The sequence below is a fragment of the Giraffa tippelskirchi genome, chromosome 8, assembly GCF_054371585.1.
Source record: "Giraffa tippelskirchi isolate mGirTip1 chromosome 8, T2T-mGirTip1v1.2.pri, whole genome shotgun sequence".
Taxonomy (NCBI): Eukaryota; Metazoa; Chordata; class Mammalia; order Artiodactyla; family Giraffidae; genus Giraffa; species Giraffa tippelskirchi.
In genome coordinates, this window is record NC_137282.1 from 11929408 (window position 1) to 11941000 (window position 11593).

The 11593-nt window shown below is 47.5% G+C and overlaps 1 protein-coding gene across 3 annotated transcripts in view; it reads left to right on the forward strand.

Annotated features, from left to right (window-relative positions):
- Positions 1 to 8339, forward strand: part of RAB11FIP1 (RAB11 family interacting protein 1) — a 31407-nt gene extending 23068 nt beyond the window's left edge. For all 3 annotated transcript variants that reach the window (XM_081524169.1, XM_081524172.1, XM_081524170.1), the window contains one exon: positions 4985 to 8339. In XM_081524169.1, coding sequence (XP_081380295.1) covers positions 4985 to 5203 — 219 coding nt within the window. In that variant the 3' untranslated portion in view covers positions 5204 to 8339. The remainder of the gene's footprint in view (positions 1 to 4984) is intronic.
- Positions 8340 to 11593: the final 3254 nt, after the last annotated feature.

Consider the following 11593-nt stretch of genomic DNA (forward strand, 5'->3'; position numbering starts at 1 on the left):
CATCACCTGTGTGGAAACCCTCTGAAATCCTCTTGTTTCCTTAGTTTTTATCATACACACTTCTGCACGTTGCTACTTAATTATTCTTTGAAACGGTTATGCTAGTCTATACTTACCTACTCCCCAGTTGGCTAATTGGCTATTTAGCTTGTTCTCTTTTTTGATATGAATAACACTGTAGTCCGTAGTTTCTTGCATAGGACTTTTCCCGTCTCGTAGTTGACTTCCTTAAGCTGAATTTCCAGGAAGGCTATTGCTCAATGAGAGGATCTCTGCTCTTTAAAAAGCTTGAGTGGCTACCACTGAAAAAAGCAGCTCCTCCCCCCCAAACCAAAACCACCCCCCACCCCCCACCCCCATGAGTTCTGCTGGGGAGCGTCTCCATCCTGCCCTTTCCGGTTCTAGAACCAGAGGGATTGAGTCCTGCCTTGCTACCAACCTCTTCGTCTTTGACTCATTGTCACACGGACGCAGGAGAATCATCTACTGAGTGACGGGACTGTTAATAAGCTCAGATGTGTTGTGTTTCAGGCACGTGGAAACACATGGTGTTTCCTAACCGACTCCTGCGGACTACAGTTGGGAGACATAAACTGCATTTCTGTTTTACTGCAGGGGTCTAGAAGTTTCACTCAATCATAGATTGTACAGTCCCAGGGACTCCGGGATGTCAAATAGTTTTTGTGGGTTTTTTTTTTTCTCTGTCTTTTTTGGGGCGATACAGGGGCACACCACTCAGCATACGGGATCTTAGTTCCCTGAGCAGGGATCGAACCTATGCCCCTTGCAGTGGAAGCGCGGACTCTAAACCACTGGACCACCAGGGAAGTCCCAGTTTTTGTGTTTTTTTAAAAACAAAACTTTTGCTCACATCTACTTCACTCCTGCAGGTATTTTTAAGTGCGGGGTGATGGCTGATGCCTCTGGCTCTGTTTCACCTTTGCCTCTAGGAACTGGGCTGAAGGTCGTCCACTGAAAGCCAGAGATCTGAGTTTCAGGTCAAGAGGCAGAGTGGTAATAAGGAACTGTTGCTGAAAACCACTTAGCATCTTCCAGCTGTCTTGCCTTCTCCTCCCTGTAGTCCATGCTAATGGGGCATCAGTATGAAAATGATCAGCTATAGCCAGAACTGTGTACCTATGATCTTTCAGTTCAGTTCAGTCGCTTAGTCATGTCCGACTCTTTACGACCCCATGGACTGCAGCACGCCAGGTCTCCCTGTCCATCACCAACTCCCAGAGTTTACCCAAACTCATGTCCATTGAGTCGGTGATGCCATCCAACCATCTCATCCTTTGTCATCCCCTTCTCCTCCCACCCTCAATCTTTCCCAGCATCAGGGTCTTTTCAAATGAGTCGGTTCTTTGCATCAGGTGGTCAAAGTGATCTTTTAGCCCAAGCCTAGAGATGGGCTGGCTGTAACTTCACCAGCTCAGGTCGGCTGGCTTCTTTGGTTGTGTTAGAAGAAGCAGCACTTGTCTTCCTGGCATTGATGATAGTTACCAGGAAAGTGGGCAAAAGAACAGCATGAAAGGGACGATAACGAAAACCAGGGTCATGTCGCAGCTCCCCACCCCTCTTCCTGTAACTGTGGAATGTAGCTTGGCTCCAAAGAGAAACAAACACCTAGCTTTCGGGAAGCCAGCAAGACCCTTGGTCCCCCCTCTATTTACTCATCCAAGCTCACTTAATCAGGGGCTTATCTCTGGGCCGGACTGACAGTAACTTGCCTTAAAACAAAGGCAACCGCTACTTACATTGCTCATGATCTGTAAGCCCCGCTGCTGCCCCTCTTTCTGGCTGTAACAGAGCTATTGGTCCCGGACCAGACCTAGTAACTCCTGAGTAAATATGGAAAGGTTCCTGGAGACTGCTATTGGCTGGCCATAGAATAGACGCTTTGTACTAAGGCATAAACTGTACTTTTATAAAAATAACTACTCTTTGGAATGTTGCAAAGTGAGAGAGAGGTTAGGGAAAGAAACTGCATGGCTAAATTTATGAAAACATAGCTGAATCATTACTGTAATGGCTTTTTTTTTTTTTCTTTTTTGGTTATTGTTTTAGGGCCACCATCTTTTATAGATGATTAATAACTAGGAATGTATTATTTATTCAGGTGGCGTCCACACTTCCATTTAAAAATAACACAGCCAACTAGAGCCAAAAAGTCTTCTGTCAAATTATATGGGAAAAGTGGGAGACCAGCATGAATATACGTCATTATTGGTACAATGATGGGGGGAAAAGTCCAATGTGAAAGTCCTGGAAGGAAATATGTGACGATGGGCACTATCGTTTCCTGAATTAATGGGTATTTTCTTTGCACCTCTTCCTCTCCATGGCCCTTGCTCCCTTTCTGTAACTGCTGGATTGCTTTTTATTTTTTTTAGTTGTCACATAAACAGAAATTTCTGATGATTTCAAAGCCCTGCATCATTTCCTCTTCAGATTACAGAATCCAAATGGACAGTTTGTAGGAGGTACCACTGGTCTTGCCTGGTGGCTTAGATGGAAAAGAGTCTGCCTGCAGTGCGGGAGACCTGGGTTTGATCCTTGGGTCAGGAAGATCCCTTGGAGAAGGGAATGGCAACCCACTCCAATATTCTTGCCTGGAAAATCCCATGGACAGAAGAGCCTGGTGGGCTACAGTCCATGGAGTCACAAAGAGTCGGACACGACTAAGCGACTAACACTCAGGAGGTACCTTAAGTGTGCACGCCATTTCAGTTCTATGCCTTGGTCTTAAGGAGATGTTTAGGGATATGACCAAAGATTTATGTTCATGCCTTTAAATATGTTCTTATATAATTGTGAAAACTGAAACCAACTTAAATGACCAGCAACAGAGAGATGGTTAAAATATAATTAAAGTTTAAAACATCCATTTAAAAAGCAATTTTTCTAAAATTTAATGATGGGAAAATGCTCACAAAATACCCAGTTTTCAAAAGCCATAAACCTTGATTCTGTTTGAGGCTAAAGTTATCACAAAGAATGCCTATTACCAATAAGAGACCCAAGTGTTAGGTGTTGGAGTTATGGGTAATAATTTTTTCCCCTCTTCTGGATTTGAGATTTTCTATGATAAATAAGTATTTTTTTTAGAGGTCAAAACATGGTCCTGTTGTTGCAGGCAAAATTAATTAAAAAAAAAATTTATTTAATTTTTAATTGAAGGATAATTGCTTTACAGAACTTTGTTGTTTTCTGTCAAACATCAACAGAAAATTAATTTTAATTCATCTCCAGAGTCTGGGTCAGAGGTTATCACTCCATCTTTGAAGCTTGCCCCTATCACCCAGGCAGCCATGGTCTCGTGTTTGTCCAGCTCCTGGAGCACGTCCTGTCCCCCTGGACCCTGGCTCCCTGTACTCGGGTGAAGCCCCAGGTGTGTCAGACCCTGTGGGGACCAGGCCCCTCCTCTTGAGGAGCACCTGCCAGCCTCTCCCTCCAGATGGCAGCCTCTGCTTCTATCTCCCGGACACTCCTGTGAATGTCTTCTGTAATCATTGATTTTTTTTTTTTTAAGAGGAGGTTGTTTATTTATTTTCGGCTGCCCTGGGTCTTCATTGCTGCCTGAGGCCTCTCTTCCTTGTGGCGCTCGGGTTTCTCACTGCCGTGGCTTCTTGAATCGGAGCACAGTCTCTAGGGCGTGTGGGCTTCGGTAGTCGTGCCCAGCGGGGCCTAGACCACGGGCTCAGCAGTTGTGGCGTGCAGGTTCAGTTGCTCCACCACACATGGGATCTTCCTCGACCAAGGGTGGAACCCGTGTCTCCTGCATTGGCAGGCGGACTCCTGTCCACGGCACCACCAGGGAAGTCCTGTAATCAATACTGTTGAATAGATAAAATCCTTCTGTGACAGAGGTATAATCTAAAACTCCTTGAGGATATATTCTTGGCTATTGTTTTTTACAAGGACCACTTGTTTTCTTGGTAGGATGTGTAAACAGACATGCCACTTTGAAAAAAAACCAAAAAACTTGTGATAAAATAAATGTAACATAAAATTTACCCCCTCAACTGTTTTTAAGGGTCCATTTTCAGCAGTGTTAAGTACATTCCTATTGTTGCACAACCCATCTCCAGAGTTCTTTCCCAGACATGCAACTTCTTTGAAAGGGTTGTTTTGAAAGTCACAATTAGGATGATGGAGGTCCAGAGTGGGGGACCCTGTGAGTGTCTGCCTTCAACAAGCTAAAAAAAAAGATTAAAAGAGAGAAACAGTTTTTGATAAGTGGTCCAGCATCTCAGGGGCTTCCCTGGTGGCTCAGTGGTAAAGAACCCACCTGCAATGCAGAAGACATGGGTTTGATCCCTGGGTCAGAAAGATCCCCTGGAGGACAAAATGGCAACCCACTCCAGTATTCTTGCCTGGGAAATTCCATGGACAGAGGAGCCTGGCAGGCTACAGTCCACGGGGTCGCAAAAGAGTAGGATGCGACTTAGCAACTAAACAACAACCACTCTCTCACCTATTTCTAGGCCTCCTGTGTGAAGTTAAGCCTGCTGTGTGTGTGGAATTGTCAGGAGTTTCTAAGTTAGGAGCCATCATTGTGCTGTTCCTTGTAGCCAGGACAAGAGGGACAAAATTTCTCTGAAACTCTGGTGTGCAGGCAGTTTGCATCACTGGACTGAATAGGGCCTTCTCTTGTGTTGTGTCAAGGTTCACATGCTCCTGACATGACTGCTTCTTGGAGCAGGTGGTTCTAGGCCTTCCTCAGTGAAACCGTTCGACCCTCACAGTGCTGAAACCGTGATTACCTCAGAGCTCTGCAGGCAAAACTGTCTTGAGATTGCCCCATGACCTCACCTCTTTCAAGTTTCGAACCTGAGTCACAGACTTCAGGAAAAGTTAGTTAGTAGTTAGTCTAAGCTACTGGACCATCAAGGGAGTCCCCGTATTTCTCTGAGATGTTTGATCTCTTGGCTGACTTTGTCATTTTCTTGTCACCTCCCCCCTCCTCCGCCCCCAACCAAAGAAATACAAGCCCTCGGACCCCGCGTTTGCCTACGCGCAGCTGACCCACGACGAGCTCATTCAGCTGGTCCTCAAACAGAAAGAAACGATCAGCAAGAAGGAATGTCAGGTGCGCCAACTGGAAGACTACATCGACAACCTGCTGGTAAGGGTCATGGAAGAGACCCCGAACATCCTCCGGGTTCCCTCTCAGGTCGGCAAAAAAGCAGGAAAGATGTGAGCTACCGGCCTCCAGCATCGAGACTCTTCCGTGGGTCTGTCTCCACTAGCTCCCGAGGCTGAGGACTCGCTGTGCCCAAGAGACGGGCACAGATTGCCATCTCCCTCCCAGGTTATCTGGCAGGAATCCCTCCCACCCATGGAAGCCAGGTCAATGACTACAACGGATCTTTTTACTGTCCATTCCCAGGGTTTTATTTTTAAATGCCACTGTGCCTTTAACCACATTGTAAATATTTTATGCCCCGACCGCAGACATGGTCATAAGATCTGATCCTGGCCCAGAGGTTCACATGGCGCTGGTGGGTATTAATTAGTGTATTTTAAACACTGGGATTTTCTTTCTTTGAATTTGAGATTTTTAAAAGTACGTCTCCCCCACTGGTCTTTAAAGCTTGGGGTGAGATGACAAGGACCAGGCGATTGGGGCTGTGTTGCGCATACCTTCTTGGCATTTGAGTAGCTCAGGCGTGGCGTTTTGGCTGCAGATGCTAAATTTTTGATACCGTGTAAACCTACTTGACTCCTTGGACTTGGTCTTTTGTTTTGACTGAAGCAGAGGAGTGCAGAGTGTGCCTTTGAGATTTATAACAAGTCACCTTTTCCAGACACCAGCCTCTACACCTCAGTAGCCTTTAAAATATGCTCTTTATCAATGCAGAGGGCCTGTCTATGGAGGTACGGGAAGCAGACCAGGGGACTTGAGTCACTTTGCACTCGAGGGAATTGGTCAAAGCCCCTCCTCTGGTGATTGCAGGGTCCCTGTCGACTGGAGTGGCCGAGACAGTGCCTTAATTAGCGATTGAGTGCCCCAAGCACTTGCTAAAATGGTTCTACCAGGTGTGGAGCAATGGCAGGGGGTCTGTTGGCCCTCTCCCCCCATGCCTTCACTTGGCTCCCTGGTTTCCTTGGCAGCTCTTCCTGGCATTTTTCCCCCCTTGGTATAACATTGTGAAGAGCAAGATGATACCTATTTTTAGATGGTTGTGTTTTTTAAAACTAGATTAACACACTTTTTTTTTTTTTAAACTAGGACCCCTTCTTAACTAATAGCACCAGTTCAGATTCTTCGGGGCTTCCCTGGTGGCTCAGTGGTAAAGAAACCTGCTGCCGATGCAGGAGATGGGGGTTCAATCTCTGGGTCGGGAAGATCCCCTGGAGAAGGAAATGGCAACCCACTCCAGTGTTCTTGCCTGGAGAATTCCATGGACAGAGGGGCCTGATGGGCTACAGTCCACGGAGTCGCAAAGGATCGGACATGACTTAGCGACTAAACAACTCAGACTCTTCAGGTAATTTCATTGTTAGTAACCCGATATTAGAATGTTTTCTATATTACTCTTTTTTTTTTTTGTCCCAGTTGAGACAGAATCTCATCAAATCCCGACATCTCTCCTCAGGAGAGAATGTCATAGGCCAAGGGCATGGGCAGGGCTTGAGGAGAGAGCAGTTATTAAATGAAACTCTCTGTGTTTGTTCTTGTTGTATCGAAGTTAAGAGGCCAGATGATTGGCAGTGGGATTCCTTCTCAGGATCACGTTTGCTGCCACATTAGTTAATATCAGAGCACTTTAATCTGAAGGATGATACTGTAACTTGATTGAACTAATTCGCTTTTAATTATTGATAGCTGTTTTATTTAATACCCTCCTACATACTGGGGACCACTGTAAACCTCTCAGACGACGTGTATTTTTGTAGCGTTATGAGATTTATTTACATCCCTATAAAGAGAACTGGATGTTCGCTTGAACTCTGGAGATATACGTGTATATATTTTGTTATGCAGTGTTTTTTACTTGATGTCAGTGTACTTGGACTGTGATAACCCTTGTGAACTGGGTGGCAGGGGCTCTGAGTAGTTTCTCCCAGGAAGAGCTCACGTGGAGACCCGAGTTCTTCCCGAGAGCTTTTCGTTGTGGGAGATCTGCTGCTAGGACCTCGGGGATGGGACCCGGTCCGTGTTTATGAGAGCGAATTCCTCTGCTCTGAGATGCCACTCGAGAACTCTGGAGAATGAAGGACAATCAACTTCAAGAGTGTCTGGTTTCTACCAACTGCTGGAAAAAAATTCCACGGGTAGCATTCCTGCACCTCTCAAGGACACCGGTTAGCACCTGTCTTTGAGGACTCTACTATGAGGGAGAACTCAGTTGGGAAAGCTGGAGCCAACTCTGAGCTGTTCATAAGGGCAGGTGGACTGGAGGGCTGGAGCTCCTGCAGCCGATGTGGGTCTGAGGGCTTACACCCAGCTGTCTGCACCAGGAGAGTCTGGTTTAGCCTCTGGCTACTGAGAATGCTCACTGAACTGATGGGTCCTGGGAGGAAGCCATGCCCTGCAGAAGCAGAAGCAGCTCTTTCTTGGCCCTGCCATGCTGCCCACCCCCCACCCCCAGAAGACCAGTCAGTACTTCAGGGAAGCATCCAATGAAATACCAAACACCTTGTGATGAACTTCCACTGGAGGTCAGCATCTGGAAAAAAATGTCAATCCTTTGCCCAGTTGTTTCATATCATCTCTGTCGTTGGGCTTTGACAGATGTCCTGCCCACCCCTTTTATTTCCTGTGGGTCAGCCTCCCCAGGTAGCGGAATGGAAGAGCAAGAAAGTGTGCCCTTTGCCACATGAACAGCCATTGACCTGGAGTGGAGGGTGTGTGGGCAGTGAGTGGCACACGTGTGTGGTTTCTAGCTCTGCTGACGGTGGGAGCTCAGAAGGGCATAGAGTGGGGAGGGTCCACGACCCTCAGCCACCTGCCAGATTGAAGGCCAGAGGCAACTTGATGTAAAATTAGGCACAGTCTTCACTCCCCATGCCCCTTCTCTTTTAGACCCATTCACTGATGAATGGTCCCTCCAGGCTGAAGGATCTGTTGCCTTTGGGGGGGCGGAGAGCTTAACCTCCAGTCTCTACACCAATCTCAACCCTGTGGTTTCCTCAGTATCTATTGTGTGAGCTACTGACGTGACCTCTTCTTCCCTCTGATTGAAAGCTCACTCAGCATTTCTGGATTATAGAATTCTTATCTCCTGCCTTGTTACTTTGGGAATTTTGAATTTCTTTGCTTTTGTTTTTGAGAAGTAACCTAAAAATTTCCTACAACACTAAATAAAATGGTACTGGTACTACCTTTCAAAGTTTTGTGTCTGTGGTTTTGTATGGGTGCGGTAAGAATTTCTGGCAGAATCTCTCTCAGAGGGTGACCAGTGTTTCTCAGCCCATGAGGGTCTCTTGCCTGGTTCCTGCTGCTGCCACTCTATCTGGTGTCCAGGGGCCCCAGTGCCCTTTCTCCTGCGGGGGTTGGGACATCTCTGATGACCTCCCTATGACACACCCCATATTTTGGGCTGGAAGGGACTGTGGCGTTTATCAGCTGAACATTGTTTGAATTTCCTGTCCCTAGTGATACAAGCTGCCACCTTTTCCTTAAGCAGATGAACAAGGCCACTTTCTTGATTTGCCTCCACCCTGTGCCACCTCCCGCCCACCCCCCCCCCACACACACCTCTTCACTCCCGCCCCACTGATTTCCTAGAGAGTGAAATCCTGACTTTTGGAGCTTCATTTGAATTCACCCTGCGTTCAAGACTGCCCAGATATAGGAGCCAGGTCTCTGGTTCCACAAACGTAGCTCATTCACTTCTGAGTAGAGGGGATTAAAAGACTCCTCCTGAGCTCATTCTACCAATCTCCAACCCTTTCTCGAAGAAGTGAGAGGTTTGCCTGCCTCAACCAAGGGTCCCAAGCTCTCCGAATGGAGAAGATGCTCTTAGGGATGAAAGTCACATTGTAGAGGGACAGACGCAGGTGGACCCGGGGAGCTCCTGGGTGGGGCGGGGGAAGCTTCCCAAGGGCCTCCTTGGGTTGGACGGAGGGGTCTGGTTACCCAACCAGATGTGGATGGTGGAACCACCGTGTAAAATGATACAAAGGCGGTTTCTCTTAAAACGTACAACCTTTCAGGTTTGCTCCAAACAACCAAAAAGCCCTCTGGAAAGGGTCTCCAAGGAAGGAATGTTTGTAAAATGACCCCCAACTCTCCCCTGAGATTCATCTCCCTTGCTTTTTGCAAGGGGGGGGCACCCTGCCCACCTCCCCATGGAAAACGTCACAGGGTACCATTCCCACTCTGACCACAGCCAAAGCATCAGCACCATGCATATTCCCAGCCCTCAGACCCTGCCTCTAAGCCAATTGGGGGTGCCATCTTTTATACTCTACAATCTTCCCGTCCTGGGAAGGTGGGAGCAATCTCTTTGCATTCAAGTTCAAAGCTCTAAGCTGAGCTCTGTGGGGCCAGCAGTTCCCAAAGCCACAAAAGGAAGATGTCCTCATGTGGCCTTGTGATGTTTGACTATCTTACACACACCTGTATCCTGAGCCCTAGAAACAGTCACCCTGGTGATACCGGCAGGCCCTCAGAACTGAGAGGAAGCTGCTCCGTCCGTGCACATCAAGTGCTCACTCCAGGCTGAAACTTGACCACAAAAGGAAGGCCTGTTTATTGAGTTCCTGCATTTCACTCAGCATGGCTGAGCAGTTTCCAGTTCTCATCAAGGTAGATAATATCTCCATTATGCAGATGAGGAAACGGAGACTTTCAGAGGCATCAGAACTGGAGTTTGCCTGGGGTCCCACAGCAGGTAATGAAGAAAGGACTTGAACTCCTTACCTATCCAACCTGCGGTTCTAGAACAGGTATCAAACTATGGCCTCACTCTTGTTCGTGTGGCCCTCAAACCAAGAGTGATTTTTCCTGGCAGTGCTCTGGTAGTCAAGGGGAAGGACACTGCACTTTCACTGCTGTGGTCCTGGGTTCAATCCCTCTTCAAGGAACTAAGATCCCATAAGCCATGCAGTGCAGCCAAAACAAACAAACAAACAAACACAACCCCAACAACAACAAAAAAACAAGGATGATTTTTCCTTTTTTTTTTTTAATGTGGGATGAACAAGTCTAGAGAGCAAATGGCCAGAGTGATGACCATCGTCAACTGCATTGCACTGAATACTGGAGATTTTTACATTTTTTTTTAACGATCAAAATAACAGTAATTCATGACATTCAAATTTCAGTGTCTATACAATTTTATTGGATACAGCTGAGTTCATTGTCTATGTCTGAGTAATTGTCTAAGGCGGTTTGCATGCTGCAAAAGCAGACTTGAGTGGTTAAAACAAAAACTCACATCCACCAAACCTAAATATTTGCTTTCAGGCCCTTTTCAGAAAACGTCTGTGGACACCCAGTCTAGGATTACTTTGGGGGCCAAGGAGATAATATTCTGAGTGACCCGAATACTGGAGGGTGGGTGCAGGCAGGGAAAGTGGAGCCCATGTGACTCAGCCCCACTCAAGACAAGGCCCTATGAGCCACAGCTCCCGAGGAGGGAAGTTCTGGCTATCTTTGAGCTCTAAGCCTGTGGCCATCTTCTCAGAGTTGCCAGGTACCTTTGTTCCTGGGAGATCAAGAAACCCAACACAGTGATCCTCAGCCAGGGGGAGAGAGAGAATAAACCACAGGAAAGGGGAAAGTGAATATGAGCGAGAGCTGGGCCTTGGCACCAGGGTTTAGGAGGCCCTGGTCATGCCCTGTACTGAGGCTGTGTCACCATTGTTGTCAGAGAAGAATCCGCACCCGTTGAAAAGCTGAGGTGACGGGGACCCAGTCAGAAAAGCTCCAAGGCCCAGGGTGGCGAGGAGAGTGGGTCCTTCAGGCTCAGAGTGAAACTGGGTTAGAGAGTCATCTGAGCTGGAAGGAGCCCAGGGGTGAGGCCTTGAGAGAAGCCCAACCCCACCTCCCCCCAGTTACTCACTCCAGATTAGAAATGATCCTGCCTCTGAGGAATTCCATCTATGTGTTGCGTCTGACAGGCCTACCCAGGACGGGTGTCCACAGGAGCTGAACAGCTTTTTGGTGTAACAGGCGCTCCGGGGACATAAGGATGAGAAAGCCCCATCATTTCCAGGGAGACTTGTAACAAAGTCAGACAGGTAGACCACTAACAAATACACACATGTAACCACAGATGACTGGCCAGGGGCCTTCCGTCAAGACACCAGTGCCTTCCTCTCTGGCCTCTTCTCTAGAAAGAATTCTGGCCTCAAGGTCAGTATTTCACATCCGGACCACGTCTGAGGAATCCTTTCCAGTGGCCTTCCCTCCTCAGTAGCTTTCTGCTCTAAGCCAGCCCATCTGGGCACTCAGCATTACAAAAGCTGATGTGCCGAGTACCCTGTGGGCTCTGGCCTTAGGGACAAGAAACATGGTTCCAGCTTCACAGGCTTGGGGAGGAGCTGGGGAGAGGGCTTTGAGAAGCATCTGTTAAACAGATCATCACCATCGCTGAAGGACGCTTAATTCTTAACCCGGGTCACCTGCATTGCAGGC